Below are 17842 nucleotides of genomic sequence, written 5' to 3'. Positions count from 1 at the left end.
GGGTGGCTGGGCCATCAATTTTACTGTAGAGGAGATGGAACAGCTTGCTTCCCATCTGAAGTTCGCAATGGTTGGAAGTTTTTGCACGGGTATCCTAGTATGCTAACTATTCGATTGTATTTTTCCAAGATAGGTTTGCGAAGGCGGTTATTCCATCGGCATCATTTACATCAAAACATATCTTAATAAAACTTAGTAATGCAGAAGATTTATCTTGACTTTAGCTAAAGCAGATCATGTTCATTGACGGATTCCCGTTGCATGTTCAAATGGTCACAAGATTTTAATCTAGAGTGGAATACCAGATCGCCCCGGTTTGGATTCGATTGTCGGAATTGCATGTTCATCTATTTCAGAAAAAATCTTTATATGGTATTGCAAGTTTAGTAGCTATGCCGCTCAAGTTGGACGAGGCGACAACAGAAGGTATCAGGCTTAGTGTGGCATTTGTTTGCTTTAAACTAGACCTTACAAAGGCCCGTCTTGATTCGATGTGGATTGAATCTAATGGTAAGCTCATGACGCATAGAGTACTTTATAAACGCTGCCCAAAGTACTATACTCGTAGTCGGCACCTGGGATATGGATTAGAGGACTGTAAGAAAGGTAATGAGAAGGTGTATGCTGCTATTGATCCCCCATCAGAGGACCTGAGAGTCCTCATTAACACAAAACTGGGTAAGAATATTGAGAATGACAAGGATATTCCTTGACATACACCGACAGATTTGCCCAACGACCTAAACACCCACACTATATCAATAGATGACCCAAATATAATACTGCAGCTTGAGGTAGATGGGCATCTTCCTGTCAATCCACGAGAGCAAAGAGATATGTTGGTGATGATGAGGATACAAAGAATTCAGAGAGTATGCCTAGCTTGGAGACGATTGAGGAATCAAACGAAGATAGAGAACATGCTACAGGTGAAGTAGGTCAGATTGTAAGAACAGACAAGATGCGGGGAGATCATTGGTCACATTGGATAGTACACTGAGGACACAATCCTAGTAATGACTATATGTGTTTTTGACCCTCAGACTCGGATTGTGGCTGATCCGGGCATTACAATTGCATGTGACAATGAAAATGAACATGAGAAATTGTCAGGAGATTATGATAATTCACGACAAATTAGTATAGTAGAGGAGGACTTTGTGGAGGTTAAAGCAAAGGGCTAGCATCGCAAAATTGTGTTGATGGAGTAGGCCAGATAGAGTGATGACATGGGGTCATGACTGAGCTCGATCAACATCCCTTCCTAATTTATGATAAACGCGATTATACGAAACGTGTGAGGTATTGCAAACAAATACAAGTTTTTTTGTCGAATGAGCGAAATATATAAGCTTAGTTTTACTGGTTTGATAGATCCAAGGGCTATATGGGATGATAATATTATATGACGTCGTCTTGGATTCTCTACAATTAATAAAAATTGTAATAATAGCGCTTGGTTTTTAGCGAAGGAGTTTATAGAGGTGGAAGTGGTACATGAAGATGATTCGTTTTTGTTTTTGAAGTTGTTGGTCTTAGATATGCGGGAGTTTTTCTTTTGTACTATTCTGTATGGTAAATGTGATAAAGTGGCACGTCGTGTTATTTGGACACATATGCGAAATGTGGCAGAACAAGGGCGATCATGGATGATCGTGGGAGATTTAAATTCAATTATCTCAGTTCCAGAGCCATCTACGGGGACATATGCAAGTCACCACTCGATAGAGAATTTTTTAGAGGCAATATGATTGTGGGTTGGTGGACGTTGGCTTTAATGGAAGTCAATTCACATGGACGGATCATCGTATATGGCAGCATTTGGATCGAGTCTTGTTCTCAAGTGAGTGGATTGACTGGTGTCCACAAACACTGTTACACACATGCCTCGGTCTATGTCGGATCATTGCCCACTTCTGATCCAGATTTCAACATTTGTGTCACTTCACGATCGTCGTTTAGATTTCGAAACATGTGATGTAGGCACCCCGGCTTCATTAAAGTAGTGGAGGATTGTTTGACGTTACCTGTACACCTTACCAGAATATTTCGCTTAAAGGAGAAGCTGTTTCATTTGAAGCAACAACTCCATCAGTGAACAGGGATGTTTCCAGAGATATTTTTCAGCACCTTCAAGCAGTGGAAACGATGGTCAAGGTGGTTGAGCTTCGCCATGATTTAGACCCTAGCGATGAGAATTTAATGGTTATGAATCAACAAATCACAGAGTTATAACATGCTTTGACAGTGGAGGAGGATTATTGGCAGCAAAATTTGGCTTGCAAGTTGGTAGCAGAGGGGGAACAAAATACTAGTTATTTCCATTTTCTTATCAAAAAGAAGCAAGCCCAAACAACCATTTCGTCTATCTAGCATGATAGGGTAACAATAACGAAGAACAATGAGATTAGGGAGTTAGCGGTGATTTTTCTTTTAGAATTTGTTAACAACGGAACCGCGGAAGGGGTTCTCTTTTGATCGTTGTGTGGTTTCGACGCTTTTATCGCCGACACAACTTGTGGGACTATGTTCAGTGCCATCTATGGAGGAGGTTCGGAGTGGATACAAACAATGTTGCTGGACTGGACGACTTTAATGTAGTCTTTTATCAACGATGTTGGGAGGTGATTAAGCAAGACGTATTGGCTGCAATCCTTGATTTTTTTTGCAGCCACCCACTCCCAAAGAGCTTCATTGCTACTTCTATTGTGCTTATTCCAAAGGTCAAGACCTCGAATTTCATGGAGCGACTTTCGTCCCATCAGCTTATGCAATATAACCAATAAGATCCTAACGAAGGTATTGAATAATAGACTTAAAGAGTGCTTGCCTTCGTTGTTGTCGTTGAACCAGAGTGGCTTTGTACCGACGATGCTAATTAGGGATAATATATTGTTAGCTCAAGACACATGCACTCGATTGGTTCAGGGAAGAATGACTGGAATGTAGCGTTAAAACTTGATATGGATAAGGCATACGATAGGGTAGACTGTGACTTCTTGCAAGCTATGCTTGCTCGGCTTGGTTTTCCACCTCTCTAGCTTTGCCTCATTATTTATTGTACTGTTCACTGTTGGTTTTCAATCATGGTTGATGGAGGGTCGGGTGGGTTTTTCAAGTCATCTAGGCGCCTTCTGCAGGGGGAGTCATTGTCTTCGACGTTGTTTGTGTTGGCGTCAGAATATCTGTCTAAAGGCTTTAATAAACTGTTTGATGAGGACAGGTCATTGGGGTTTGTTGGAAGTTACGGGGTTCACACCTAGCATACGCCGGTGACGTTCTTATATTGATTAATGGTAATGAAAACAACCTCATGAAGGTGAAGGATTTCCCTGATGCCTTTACGATGACGACAAACCAATGCATAAAAGTCTCCAAGAGCTCTTTTTTGGTTGAGCCGAAGGCCCCAACTTTGATTATTTAGAGGGTTAAAAGGTCGATAGGGTTTGTTCATAAACATTTCCCATTCACCTATTTGGGTCCCCCGATATATGTAGGACGGAAGAAGGCTGGCTTTTCAAGCCACTGATTGAGGCATTAGCATCTAAGGTTGCTGGTTAGGAAAAGAAGTTACTTTCTTTTGGGGTCATCCTATAACTGATTAAATCGGTGTTGTTGTCTATGCCGATTCATCTTTTATATATCACTAAGCTACCTAAGGGTGTGCTTGTGAGAATTGAAGGCTTTTGAATAAATTCTTTTGTTGTTCTTATAGCTTCGAATGAAACTACATTGGACGCTTTGGGTATGCTTGTGAGCCCCAATAGCTGAAAGTGGACTTGGCGTTAGATGATATCGAAAATGGTTGAGGTGTTCTCTCAGAAGTTGTGGTGGTGTTTTAGAGTTCCACAATCGCTATGGGGCACTTATCTTAGGGAAAAATACTGTAAGCACTCATGTCCTGCTTCTACTAATATTTTCTCTATTGAAACGTCGTAGTGGCGCCGAATGATGGTGGCTAGATGCCATAAGGAGCCACAAATCCATTGGACCTGGGGGTGGGGGCGCTATGCTTCTGGCACGATGCTTGGTTGGTAGAGGTCGGTGCAGGCGGAATGCTTCAATAGTGGTAATATCATTGTGATGTATTATGTTTGCTTGGTGTTCAAACTATTTATTTTGCTGAATTAGCAGCAGCGGTAAGGGGGTTAGACATATAAAGGGAGGCAGTATTTTTCATTTACATTCCTAAATATAGGGATTTTTTTAGATAGTGAATAGATAGGGGTCCGTCACAACCCCCGCCACAGCAATGGTAGAGTTCTCTAAATAATAATAAAAAAAAATTACACATGGTCATTCTGTTAAAATACATATATGATATGATACCAAACATGATCATTTTAAAAAGCATCATATCGAGATTGCGTTGTGATACCAAAAAAGCAATTCTCTGTATATATAGGTTGATCATGTTGCCACGTAGAAATTTGAAATAGACATGTGAAAAGAATATATATATATATATATATATATATATATAGTTGATAGAGGGAAATGAAAGATCACAAAAGATAGAAAGGACAATTGAGAGAAAAAAAGAAAATAGAGAGTTGGAGGAGAAGGCACCAAGACAAATAAAGAACAGCTTAGTAGGGTAGTGAAAGAGATGGTTTTTTTGGGGCCTTTCTTTTGTAATTTTTTTTTTTTATCTTTGGAATTGCTTTTGTTTTTATTCTTTCAATCTTTTGAGTAGTGAGTGAGTCTGCTAACTGCAGAAATGAGGGTGAGAAGAAGATAAAGGAATGGGAAAAGAGAGAGGGTCAGGGTCAGGGTCCTGGACCTGGTGCACGATGCTTGTTGGTGGGTTAGGTAGCAAACCCTGCCCCCCTCCACAGCACCCATCCCTACAAATTACAATATTTCTAGCCCTGCCCCTTTACTAATATAGTATTACCTCACTTAATTTACTCATTTCATCAAATTCCATATATATAAACTATATATAAATTTTTTAATTTAATATCACACACATATATATATATATGAAAAATTCACCAACTCCTCCTTTTAAATCCCTATGACTAAACCTATATATATGCAAAATGTCTACCTGCAATTTCAATGACAACTGTCTATGTTGAAAAATTATGCAGTCCACAATCAATTCAACCTTAGCCTACCCAAAAATTACATGGCTTAAATACATTTTGTTTGGTAACTCAAATTATTAAGATGTTTTTGTTTTATAATTTTAACAAGTAGTATTTTGGTTTTATATTTTTTTATTTTTAACTATTTTTTGTAGGAATTCATTTTTCTTGCTAGTTTAAGATTGAGATTTTGTTTCTATTAGTCCATTTCTGTCATTTTTTTTTTTTTTTAATTTTCTCAGCTTGCATTTTCGTGCTATATCTTTTTAATATTCGTGATTTTGGTCATTTTTTTCGTCGGGATTCACCCTTCTTGTTGGTGAAATCGAACAAAAGGACTAAAATAGTGAAAATCAAGAAGTTGCATGACCAAAATGCTACTCAAGAAAATTAAGAACGAAAATGCCAAATGACTTAAAGTTATGAGACAAAAAATCCATTTAATCCCAAATTACAGTTTGAAGCTTATTTAATTAATTCATCCTGTATCTGTATATAAGTATATGTCTAACTTGCAAGTCACAGTAAAAGTAAAAATGCATATAAACTAATTTATTTATAAAAATCAAACTTCCCACAATTGAGAAAAGTGAAACCTTCTCTTGATAAGGTATATAAGCTTGCTATATCCATCAGAGATCAGTATGACTGCATCTCCATCCTAACTATATCTTGATTTGTTTCTAAGTCCCTTCTTTTTTTTCACAAATATATTCTGCTCTCTCTCTCTCTCTCTCTCTATATATATATATATATATACATATACATATATTGTTTAATCCGGAAATTTTCAATCTGATCTCTTTCTGGTGCAAAACAAAGATGATGAGTGGTAGTGGGGGATGAGCAGCAAGCATCTGCAGGTGGAGTAAAGAGAGTATAGTCTGATGACTTGTGAAATGGCCTTCTTCCACTCCAATTTCATGCTGCAAACTCCTCCTCATCAAGAAGATCATGATCAGAATCACCCCTCTACATCTCTACCCCCAATTAGTCTTCCTTCTTGCACTCCCCAAGAATTTCATGGTACTCTCTCTCTCTCTCTCTCTCTCTCTCCCTCTTGACACAATTCTTGATGTTTTTACAATTTTGAGTGAGAGAGAGAGAGAGAGAGGAAGAATGATGAAAAAGAACATGTAGTAAATGATTACATAGGATGTCTTTTTTTCTTTCCCTTTTTGCCTTAACTTTCACAACTTTTTGACCATCTTGATGAATCTTGAAGTTTTCATTTCTACTTTTAGAAAAGAGAGGTACAAAAGCTGGTGATGAAAACATATTTCTTTCACTACTCAAATAATCATGATTTTTCACTAGGGATATATGGATCCATCCATTATATGAGCTAGCTACCTCATCAAAACAGAAACTTAACTTTTCTTTTGAATAGGAGGTGTGGCTTCTCTACTAGCTGGGAAGAGATCATCCATGTCTTTCTCCACCGGCATCGACGTCTGCGAAGATCATATGAACAATCATAATCATGGGGAAGATGAATTATCAGACGATGGATCGCAGGTCGGGGAGAAGAAGAGGAGGCTTAACATGGAGCAAGTGAAAACACTGGAAAAGAATTTCGAATTGGGGAACAAGCTTGAGCCCGAAAGGAAAATGCAGCTGGCCCGGGCACTCGGGCTGCAGCCCAGACAGATCGCCATTTGGTTTCAGAACAGGAGGGCTAGATGGAAGACTAAACAACTGGAGAAAGATTATGATCTCCTCAAGAGACAGTTTGAAGCTGTCAAGGCAGAAAATGATGCCCTTCAGGCCCACAACCACAAACTTCATGCTGAGGTACTAAACCACAATTAATTCTATTTTAATTTTTGCATCAGTTCTTTCTTATGATCTATCTGACAAGTATATATATATATATATCTAAAATAGAGACTGAAGGTAATATTAGATCAGACTCCGTACATTCTTGACATCGAGAGTAGAAATGAATGAAGAAATTGAATGTTTGTGCAGATATTGGCACTGAAGAGTAGGGAACCAACAGAATCCATAAATCTGAACAAAGAAACAGAAGGTTCATGCAGTAACAGAAGTGAAAACAGCTCGGAAATAAAGCTGGATATTTCAACGACGACTCCAGCAGCCACCTGCACTGAGAGCCCATTATCAACACATCCCATTCCCAGGGCCCTCTTCCCGTCGACGTCTTCACTCAGCAGGCCCGGTGGAGTAGTAGCGCACCAGCTATTCCACAATTCTTCTTCCAGGCCCGAAATTCATCACTGCCCGAAAATGGACCAAACTGTTAAGGAAGAAAGCTTGTGCAACATGTTCGTTGGCATGGATGATCAGACAGGATTTTGGCCCTGGCTAGAGCAACAAAATTTCAATTAAATCAAAAAATTATTACTATTTTTATAAATTGGCGATCAAACTATATCTGATGGGAGTAAGAATATTCATGGATGATGAAGTTAGCAATGTTTAATTTATGAGTTAATGAATTATAAATTAGTTCCTCCTTTTGATACTTCAATTAATTAGGGTTGGCATGTACAAAAAATAGTAATTCAATTGGCGTGATATCATGTTCTTTTCCATTAATTATACTAGAAAAAAAATTAATAGTGAGATCAAAACTCAGGAATTAAATTTCCCCCCATTTTCGTGTATTCTTGCATCGTAATCATCATATAAATGTTACAAAGATTCATTATTTTCATTAAAAAAAATTATAATTATATCACCCTCTTGCAAGCATCAGAAAATTAATCATTATATTTAAAAAATAAAAAAATATTAAAAATCAATTATACGACGTGATCCACGTAATTTGATATAGCTTAGAAACCAATCAAATCAAGGAGAAATGGTGAAGAAATTTCAGGAATGAAAATAGTTTCTAGAGAGAGAATAAAGCACACATCCCAATGAAAGGAAGGCGACAAACAGATGGAAGATGAGAAGAAAACAAGGAGGGATTGCGAAATGGTCGTTCTCGTGAAGGGGACATCAGCACTCATCGATGCTTTTTTTCTTGCTTCTGCTCACAAGTCGTCACGACAATCAAATTCATATGGGGCATCCACGCACCTATCATGCTATTACAATCGAATCTACGCAATACAAATACTTAAATGTAAGGACTATATAAGTCCCTTGAGAAAAATTAAGTTTAAATAAATAGTATAATTGAGGGATCAAAAATGGTATTTATCAGATATTTTAGGATAAATTATAATCATTTTTTATGAGTTTTGATATAATTATAAATATATTTTTTTGTTTGAAAGATTACAAATATCTTTCTAATTTTAATATTCGTTTAATAACGAGCCCATTTAATTAGGTTTCCATTCAATTTTTGTGGTGGACTGATCAAAATGTCCTTTTGAAATTATAATTATAATTTTGTATGTATTTTATAATTTCTAAAATTAATTTATGAACTAATATTCCCTCTAGATTATTTATTTTACCCATTTTAAAGATTTTTATATTTTTTAAAAAAAAATTCAATAAAGGTAAAATAGTGATGTCCACTTCACTGTTTGAGGTCTACATAATTATTTTTTTTATTTGAGATTGATATTTATAATTTTAAAATAATAAAAGAATATTTATAACTATGTTAAATATGATAAGAGGCAATTGTAATTTACGAGATTCTTTACCACGAACCTCTTTTTTTGGAAATGTGGTTTGAGTTTTTTACATTCTTTCTCGACTTTCGATTCTGTCTTTAAATGTTTGTGCAAGAATTCATGTGAACTTCTGTCACCCACATCTGATTCTCTCTCTCTCTCTCTTTCAATATCTTGATAATTATTTTTAATATTCTTAAACTGTTATTATTTATTAAAAATTCAAAATCAACATGTTACATACGATTCGATCAATATAGTTCGAACAGATGCATTAAGTGAAGTTAGTTTATATATATTCCTAGAATTATTTTAAATTTACTTTCTATTTGTAAATGAACAGCTTATCTTAAATAAATAAAATAAATATCACTTTTGTGAATCATTGAACGACAAAATCGTTCAAAATGAATATTCAATAAATACATTTGAATTTTTTTTTATCAAAATTTATTTACATGGTACTTATTTTTGTCAATTTTTAATCGACACGAAATGACGTATCATAATAAAGAATTAAAGGTTGGGAAGTTGAGAGGTAGAGGATATTTTTGCATATTTAAATATACAGTAGGTAGGTACAGCAAATAAGTAGTGTAATATAGAATAGAGAAAAGGAAGATCAATCTGGGATCATGTGCACAATGTAATAGAAAATAGCTGCAAGACTTTGGCTTTTGATGACAGTTTGAGATGCCATCCTATTTATACAAATAAAATAAAATAAAATAAAATAAATACTGTTTGGTGGAAATTGTAACAATTTTAATTTAGCTCAAGTAGAGATCCTCAAGTGGCCACATGCACTCTGTACTATGAGCCAGAAATAAATAATGATGGGACTTTATCTAGATCATTGGTTTCAGACAAAATTTTAAATATAATATATGTGTGTGTAAGAAAAATAGGAGATAGGACCATAAAATTTCGAGTCGATGGTAAGATTGAAACTTCAAAACTCCTCGTTTAGGTATTGCATGCACTATATATAATAGTTTGTAGCTTATTATCCTTTTATATGTATTGACATTGTGTAACTTATTGACATTTAATCGAGTTTTTAATATCTACATCATTTATATTTTAAAGGAAAAAACAACTGAGGGATTGGGTAATTTGCTATAAACTCTTTAATTTCTTGTCCAGAATGTTTGGTTGTGTACTCGATTGATTTATCAACATATATTCAACAATAGTAGTTTCCAACATAGCTACCATACCAATATATACATATAAATACATGCACATGGATGTGGGTGGACAGACATCCGCGTGCCCACACACAATATATATAGCATATATACGTGTCTGATAGTGATTATAATTTCTACAACCATGTAAAAAAAGATTTACGAGGAAGCATGTCGCGACTACTTACAATGGTGACAAATATAATCAAAATAATTAAGTTACGTGATTATCTAAATGACACATATAATTTTGAGGGATATTGCATTTTTCGTCCTGTAACTTAGGGTCTTTCCACTTTTGATTCCATTGATTATCGGATTCTTACTTTTGGTCTTGTTACTTTAAAAAAATAGTAGTTTTGATCCCATGACATCTTTCCTTTAGATGTTTAACGAAAAAGGCCACGTGGCTGTTAAGTGCTTGCGACCAAAAATACTATTTTTTGAAAATTATGAGATTATAAGTGTAAAGATTGTAACTGTCATGTGATAAGCACGTGACATTTTTCGTTAAAATATATAACGAAAATGTATCATGGGACCAAAAGCAAAAAAATCCTAAATTACAGGATAAAAAATGCCATTCCCCTAATTTTGACGTACGTAGTTGAAATAGGGTGTAAATTCTCATATAAATATGAAATTAGGCGTAAACATAAGAGTTGTGGATCTTGGATTTGGTCCGGCCTATGCTGCTTATATTCAGAACCAATTTTCAAAAGCTTTTTTGTCAAACAGATAAAATGGGTATGGGCTCATGGGCACCGGCCTATTTTAAGACATTTCGAACCAAACATGCAAAATTTGTCTGAAAACATCATTAATCCAAGACCAAATCCAACACAACACCTTGGCCCAAAGTTAGTTCCATGTTCGAATTACATCTTGCATGACACTTGACGCATTGTATTTCTGTGTTCTAAGAAAATATTTTGACATAAATATAACTTAATTTGAACAAAAAATTGGCACTGCTGTCTAATACAAGATGAAATTGGGGTTTCCAGATCAAATTACAAAACTTTGTGCTGTATTAATTAATACCATGATGTAGGTATGTATGTATGTATGTATGTATACATAGGTTTGACCAAATGCTGAAATTAAGGTCATACACTTTTAACAATATCATGTATATAGGGAAGCTGAAAATCTGCCACGTCAACCACCCCACAGCCACTGAAAATTCTGAGCACCAAATCCCCAGAAAAACACTTCAACTACCAACTGTTCATCTCAAACGGATAAACCATGGCCATGGCCACCACCACCACCTCCGCCACCTGCACACCCTTCTCCACCGCCGCGACCCACCACCAGTCCTCCTCCTACACAATTAGCAAACTACCCTTCACAAGAGCCCCCTCCAACTCCCCCCGCCCACTCACCAAACTCAACGTGTCATCATCCTCCAAGCCCGTCGCCGCCGCCGCCACCACCACCACCAAGAAAAAGGAAGAAACCATCTATTTCGACGGCGGAGCTCACTACGGAGACCTCTTGGCGAACCTGCTCCTGGGCTTCACACTTCTCTGGCTGCCGTTAACTCTGGCGGCCGTTTTCCGGGCATTCTACCTGAGGTACAGATTCACAAATCTGAGGGTGACAGTCATATCCGGGCTGACGGGTCAGGACAGAAGCGACTTCTCGTATGACGTGATCAAGGACGTGCAGGTGGTGCCCAGATTTATTGGTGAGTGGGGTGATGTTATCATAACCCTGAGAGATGGAACAAAGGTGGATCTGAGGAGTGTTCCTAAGTTCAGGGAGATTGCAAAGTACTGTTTGGCTATGGCTGATAAGCCTGCTGTTTTGAAGGAGACTGGCCCTAAAGGCTTCTGATCAGCTATTCATTTACTCATAGTTTTTGCACTCAACAAGGTATGTAAAAATAGTGAAATTAACATGATTTTGTTCACATAATTTAGTGTTTTATCCGTGAAATTGGAATTTTGTTTTTGTTTTCTTTGTGTAATTGGAGGTGTTTATTAGACTTTTATGTTGTATACTCTTGATTAAATATTGCTTACGTCTATTTTTTATTTTTTAAATGATTATATAAAATTCTCATTTAATATTTAACATCTATCATGCACACATAATATAAGTTTAAATTATTAAGAATAAAATAATTTAATATTTAATACCTTAATATGTTTACTTTACATGCAAATTCTGCACATGAACCCCCTCCTCCCCTATTTATACCCAATTAACTTGTTAATAATATATTTTCATATGCTAATGTATTTGATGAGGTGTGTCAACATCCTCCTAGGGATAGTTTGATCAAAAAAAAATTTGTTTAGCCTGTAATAAGTTAATAATATGTTAATTATGGGTAAATATGGATTTTCATTCAATTTTTTGACTAATTTAGCAAATTTGGTGAATTTTGACCAACACGTAACTCTTTTATTGGATGCGAACAAAGTTATTGGTACTTGATGTAATTTTCTGCACTATATAGATTTTAGTGTAATTATACTAATTACCTCAAGATAGGAGAATGTAATTATCTCTTTACTATTTAGTGGGTGGTCTCTAAATTTTGACAAATTGCAGGTGTCAACATAATTAGGATAAAGAGAAAAATGCAGTTTTCATTTTGTAACTTAGAAGATGGCATTTTTAATCCTACACAAATTAACTTTAATAATTTAATCTTGTAATTTTGAAAATTTGGCAATTCTAGTCTCATCTGGTTGGAAAGCCCTAATTTAAAGATTAGGGGCCCGCCACATGCGTTTTTTCGGGACTAAAATTGCCTATAAGACTAAATTACAAAATCAATTCGTGCATAACGAAAATTGACATCCCCTACGTTATGGGATTTTCAAAACTTGAAAAAATATATTTTTAAGGCCGTAACTTTTTATTAAAATATGTTATTAATTTATTTTTTCTATCAGGAGTAAAAAATAGTGGAACTTTCAGTCAAAAAATATTAAAGACATGTTTATTTGCTGTGCTTGAAAATTGTATTTTTATGGCTCTAATTTTTTAAAGTATGGACTTTATTCATTTATTTCTCTAAGGAGGAGTAAAAAGTGGGTTTTATGGCCTACTTGTTCAGCATAATAGTAGCCAAATCCCATGCTGATTTCCGGAGCTTGAAAAATATATTTTTAAAGTTCTAACTTTTAAATTATAGATGTTATTAACTTATTTTCTCTATGAGGAGTAAAAAATGGTAAAATTCTCAATGAAAAAATACAAGTTGCTTAGGAAAATTGCATTTTTCATCTTGTAACTTAGGAGTAGCAATTTTGGTCCGAAAGTAATTGATTTTTATAATTTTGTCCTTTAACTTTGTAAATTTAGCAACTTTGATCCCGTCTGGCTACTCGACACACGTATTTTTTGGTAAAAAAAATTTGCCAAACTTCCAGAATTATAGGATTAAATTATGAAAATCAATTCGTAAAGAACCATCATTGCCACCCTTCAAGTTACAAGATGAAAATTGCAATTCTCTCTTAGGGTAAATTACACCAATACCTCTTGAAACTAGGTCCAATTATACAAATACCTCCTATTCTTTGTATAATTATATAAATAAGTCTCTTTAAGTTATAATTGTAATTCGTATTGATACCTTCTCAAAACAAAATACTTACACAAACAGTTTCTCAGAAATGTACTTACACTCTTAAAAAGAAAATACTGATTGTTTGTGTAATTAAATCTAACAGAAGGATATATACAAGTACAGTGGAAGTGTTGATGGAGTCATGGAGAATTTCCCATCAGTAAATACAACGCCAATAATGTACTTTAAAAGCGTGCTTTAAAGGCCATTATGTTTGTTTTTATTTTTAAGTTATGTTCAAGATGAGTCAAAAATACCCAATATTTGTCATTATACAAAAACACAACAAAACACTCCGAAAACAAATCCAAACATTATGTTTATCTTTTGTAATTATTCACGAACTGCAATAATATGAAATAATTTAAAAAAACTTGAAGCCCTTATTGGTGTTTTTATTTTTCGTAATCCCTTTAACCAAACACAAACTGTATTTTCACATGGGATCATACAATACGATATGTCAAACCAAACAACGTATAATGGATAATTAGATCAATTATCATTCAATTTTTTATCCCGACCAATCATATCATGCCTAATCTCATCATACAAATAAACAAGGTCTTACTTGAATCAAATTTTCTGTTGCAAATCCTATATATTACGTTCAATACACTTATATCAAATGTATAAAAAATTTTCCTAAATAAAATGTATAATGTCATCTTTATACACATATATGCTGCATAGAATAGACTTTGCAACACTCCGCCACAACCTAACTGTATTGATATCCAGGAAAGGAATTAAGGTTGCTCAATTAATGAAATGTAGTGTTCAATTTGGCAAGTCTTGCTACATGGAACTATATCATTCCAACTAGGGGTGTGCAGAAAACGGTTAAATCGGTCGAATCGGACCAAACCAAATTTTATCGATACCAAAAATTTTGGTTCAGTCATCGATTTTTCTTTTTTTAAAAATAAATTTGGTTTTCGACTCGATTTTTTGTTTTAAAAAACTCCAAACTGATTTTTCGATGATTCGATTCGATTAATCGAAATGCACATTCTTAATTCTAGCCGACCAGAATCTGACTATCAAAAAATAGCCAGCATAAAAGATTAAAAAGCTAAAATAAAAAGAATGTTTGATGGCCTGGCTCATAATGATCGACCCATTACCCTTGTTTGTCATCGTGTATGTACAATATAAATTGAAGAAGAATGTTGATTGCGGGTATGGATCATAATGACCTGACCCGGACTAGTCCTGTCCATTGTCAACTGGTGGGCTCGGGTCGGTCAGGTTTTGCAGTACAGATGGCCCATCAAGAACTAGTTCTGCTGATGCTGAGCTGAATTGTCCAGTCTTTTTAATAAGGCTGCTCAATTGGTCATCTGAATGGACCCGACCCATTCAAACGTTTCCAGAGTTTGCTTCTCCGAGGCTGTCTTAATCAAATACACCCAACTTCCTTTCTTCCTATACATACAATTTCTTCAGAGGCAGTTGGAATTTTGGTATTTGTTCTGATCATATAACTGAAATATCTTTAGTACTGAAAGATGTTAAAAAAACTATGTACATATATTATTGTATCCGATCATATCCACAGCACAAAAATAGAGGAATTTAGTAAAACATACAAGGTTTTTTTGTTGGTTTGTACAATACTAATCTCAGCACATTCGATGCTGGGGGAATTCGATGTGCGTAATTTGGCAAATACATCTTTAATGCTCTATTTTTTTTTTTTTTTTTTGTTATAGACTTTATTAATTTATTTTTACTAATAAGAGTAAAAAAATAGAGAGATTTTAGTATAAAGCACGAGTTTTTTTAGTCGTTTCATTCATCACCATTCTCAACAATTATAGCTTGTTGCGGAATTAATAATACGGTGATTTAAATCCAACACCACCTAACCTCGTCATCATCTTTTTTTTTTTTTTTGTTTTTTCCGTAATCTTGAATGATAGGTTTGATGATATTTAATCTCGCAAATAATTTTGGTGTGATCAAAACCGCACTCAGATAAAAGTGTAAAAAAAGAAAAGGACTAATATTAAATGACAATGGATTGGAATAACTAACAAAATTAAAGATCAAATTGGATTTTTATTACCCATCAATTCTGCATTTTATATTTCATTTAACATATACATATGCTAAATCGAATACATAGATGACATATACAACCTAAGACCACTTTTCTTATCCTAAACTATGCCAACTCTAGCTTAGAACTGAATTCAAGAATCAATTTGGCGGGAAACGATCAGGGCAGTGAATTAACTTGACCCCACACTTAAATCCTTTATATATATATTAATATTGTCTGTGCTGAGACGGTGTGTTTGATATAGACCCTATCCGTTTATTAATGTTTAAAATAAAATTCTTGTATATTTAGAAATCATAAACGAGGAGTAATAATTCCTTTTACAAAAGAATAAACCTCTCTACAAATCACTAAAAGCAAAAATTGGAAATGCTTTATCCAAACGTATCATAATAACTAAGTGTCTTTGTGCACTATCCAAGACTTTCAAAGACCTCTATTGGAATGCTTTCTTAAATCCTTTATATGCTGACGCTTCTACAATAATTTAGGAGTTTGCTGAAGACAATGAGCAAAATACGCCTTGAATTTCTAAAGAACAATTAGGTAGACCTCGGTTATAGTCCTTTGAATGCTTAAGTTAGGTAGGTCGTACGAGAAATATGAGTAAATACCGTAAGAATGCTAGTATTGGAACCTACTGCATGGAGTGAGGATGAGTACTATTTATAGATTTTCACACTAAAATGATCGAACGACTACTGTAACTGCATACATATTAGGGTTTCGAAGGCATCGAGATCGGATGTTATAGACCTTAAATCATCAAATTGCATCTAAATCTTATTTGAAGATGGTATTTATGTGTGAGGAGGTCTTAATACGACTTTCATAAGATATACCCCATATTATATATATATATATATATATATAAACCAAATTCTACGTGTATATATATAAACTATGAGTGTAGTCATCTAGGAAAAGAAAAGGGTTTGAAGGGAATATGGGAGGAGGTAGGTAGGCTATGCATAGGATTCCCATAATCTCTCTTTTATGGCGGGGAGCGTGCTTTGTAGAAAAAAAGATGGGGAAGAAAGCGAGGTGGTGAAGTGAAAATCCAATCCATATACATCATCTTGTGACCTTAAAAAGGTAACTCACTCAGTTGGAAATAGGAATCCCAAGCACACATTAAACCCCCTACCCCCTACCCCCTACCCCCTACGCTCATATTTTATTCCCCACGTGGGGTCTTAATTTGTTTCTTTAAGGTGGGATTTAGGTTTTCGTTTTACAACCATCCATTGCATATTCTATGTATATAAACCCAAAACATTTCAACTTCGGATACGACATATGTATATAGGAATCGTTTAATGTTAAAGTCTAGCACGTGTGCTACATATGAAATTGATTATTTGATTTTTTAAGATTTTTTTTTTTTGATATTATGTCTCGTAATTTAACAAACGGGTGTGTCACATAAATTATGATGCGATGGTGTGTGTATGCGATTGATTGGTCTAAATGGAGACAAAAGAAAAATGATTTGGTAAAGAAGAAAAATAAAAGGAAAGTGGAGTAGTGTACTCTTGCCTATTCTTACACACACACACACACACATATATATATATATATATATATGCTTCTTAACAAACAACTTTATTCATTTGTAGGCCAAAATTCTCTTCACTTTCCTTCCTCTTCATCATTGTTTCGGCCAATCTTTCTACTTAATTTAGTGTAAAGAGAGAGGAGCGTAACTCATATCCTTTTTCATGGGTCCCCTTTTTTGGGGATGAAAAGCGTTATTACACTTTTGTCGTTTGTTGTTTTGACAATTCATGTAATGCACAAACAACAAAGAAGTTAAACGCGCACTTAATTATAAGAAAACTAATATTTAGACAAAGACAATATTGTTTTGTGTTGCTTTTCCGAAAGTGTACATGTTGTCCCTAATCAGGTAAATTCTGGCTTCACTTTCCATATGCTGAAAAAGTAATTACTTCAAGATTTTAAATGTGATATTAATGTTGTCATAGTTATACATGTGACCAAAATTTCCATATTTAAATTGTTCCTTAATAATAATTTGGGGGCAAAATTCTCCTTTTCGTCCCATTAAAAAAGGTCATTTTCATTTTTAGTACCATAATTATTGCGGGTTCGAGTTTTGTTATCAAAAAGTACGCATTTTTTGTTCCAAGTTAAAAGCAAAGGCCATGTGCCCACACGTTAGTGTTAACGGCCGTTACCTCCTATTCACTCATGTGACTTTGACTTCAAATGTCATGTTTAATGGTAGCAAAATAACAAAAAGACGTATTTTTTTTGTATCATTAAAAGAATCA

At 34.8% G+C, this 17842-nt stretch overlaps 2 protein-coding genes across 2 annotated transcripts; both read left to right on the top strand.

The window, feature by feature from the left end:
• LOC105159939 (homeobox-leucine zipper protein ATHB-13) lies at nt 5761-7574 on the top strand. Its single transcript, XM_011077168.2, has 3 exons — nt 5761-6119; nt 6484-6887; nt 7065-7574. Exons 1-3 carry the CDS (start codon nt 5981-5983, stop codon nt 7443-7445), a joined length of 924 nt encoding a protein of 307 aa, XP_011075470.1. The 5' UTR covers nt 5761-5980; the 3' UTR covers nt 7446-7574.
• Nucleotides 10908-11914, top strand: LOC105159938. Its single transcript, XM_011077167.2, has one exon. It carries the CDS (start codon nt 11137-11139, stop codon nt 11725-11727), a length of 591 nt encoding a protein of 196 aa, XP_011075469.1. The 5' UTR covers nt 10908-11136; the 3' UTR covers nt 11728-11914.

The sequence above is a fragment of the Sesamum indicum genome, linkage group LG4, assembly GCF_000512975.1.
Source record: "Sesamum indicum cultivar Zhongzhi No. 13 linkage group LG4, S_indicum_v1.0, whole genome shotgun sequence".
NCBI lineage: Eukaryota > Viridiplantae > Streptophyta > Magnoliopsida > Lamiales > Pedaliaceae > Sesamum > Sesamum indicum.
Note: the sequence above shows the minus strand (reverse complement) of the source record. Positions and strands in the feature narration are given on the sequence as shown.

Coding starts and splice junctions, on each gene's coding strand:
- LOC105159939 (XM_011077168.2), top strand. CDS start 5,981: ATGACTTGTGAAATGGCCTTCTTCCACTCCAATTTCATGCTGCAAACT. Junction 6,120..6,483: donor CACTCCCCAAGAATTTCATG/GTACTCTCTCTC, acceptor TCTTTTGAATAG/GAGGTGTGGCTTCTCTACTA. Junction 6,888..7,064: donor ACCACAAACTTCATGCTGAG/GTACTAAACCAC, acceptor ATGTTTGTGCAG/ATATTGGCACTGAAGAGTAG.
- LOC105159938 (XM_011077167.2), top strand. CDS start 11,137: ATGGCCATGGCCACCACCACCACCTCCGCCACCTGCACACCCTTCTCC.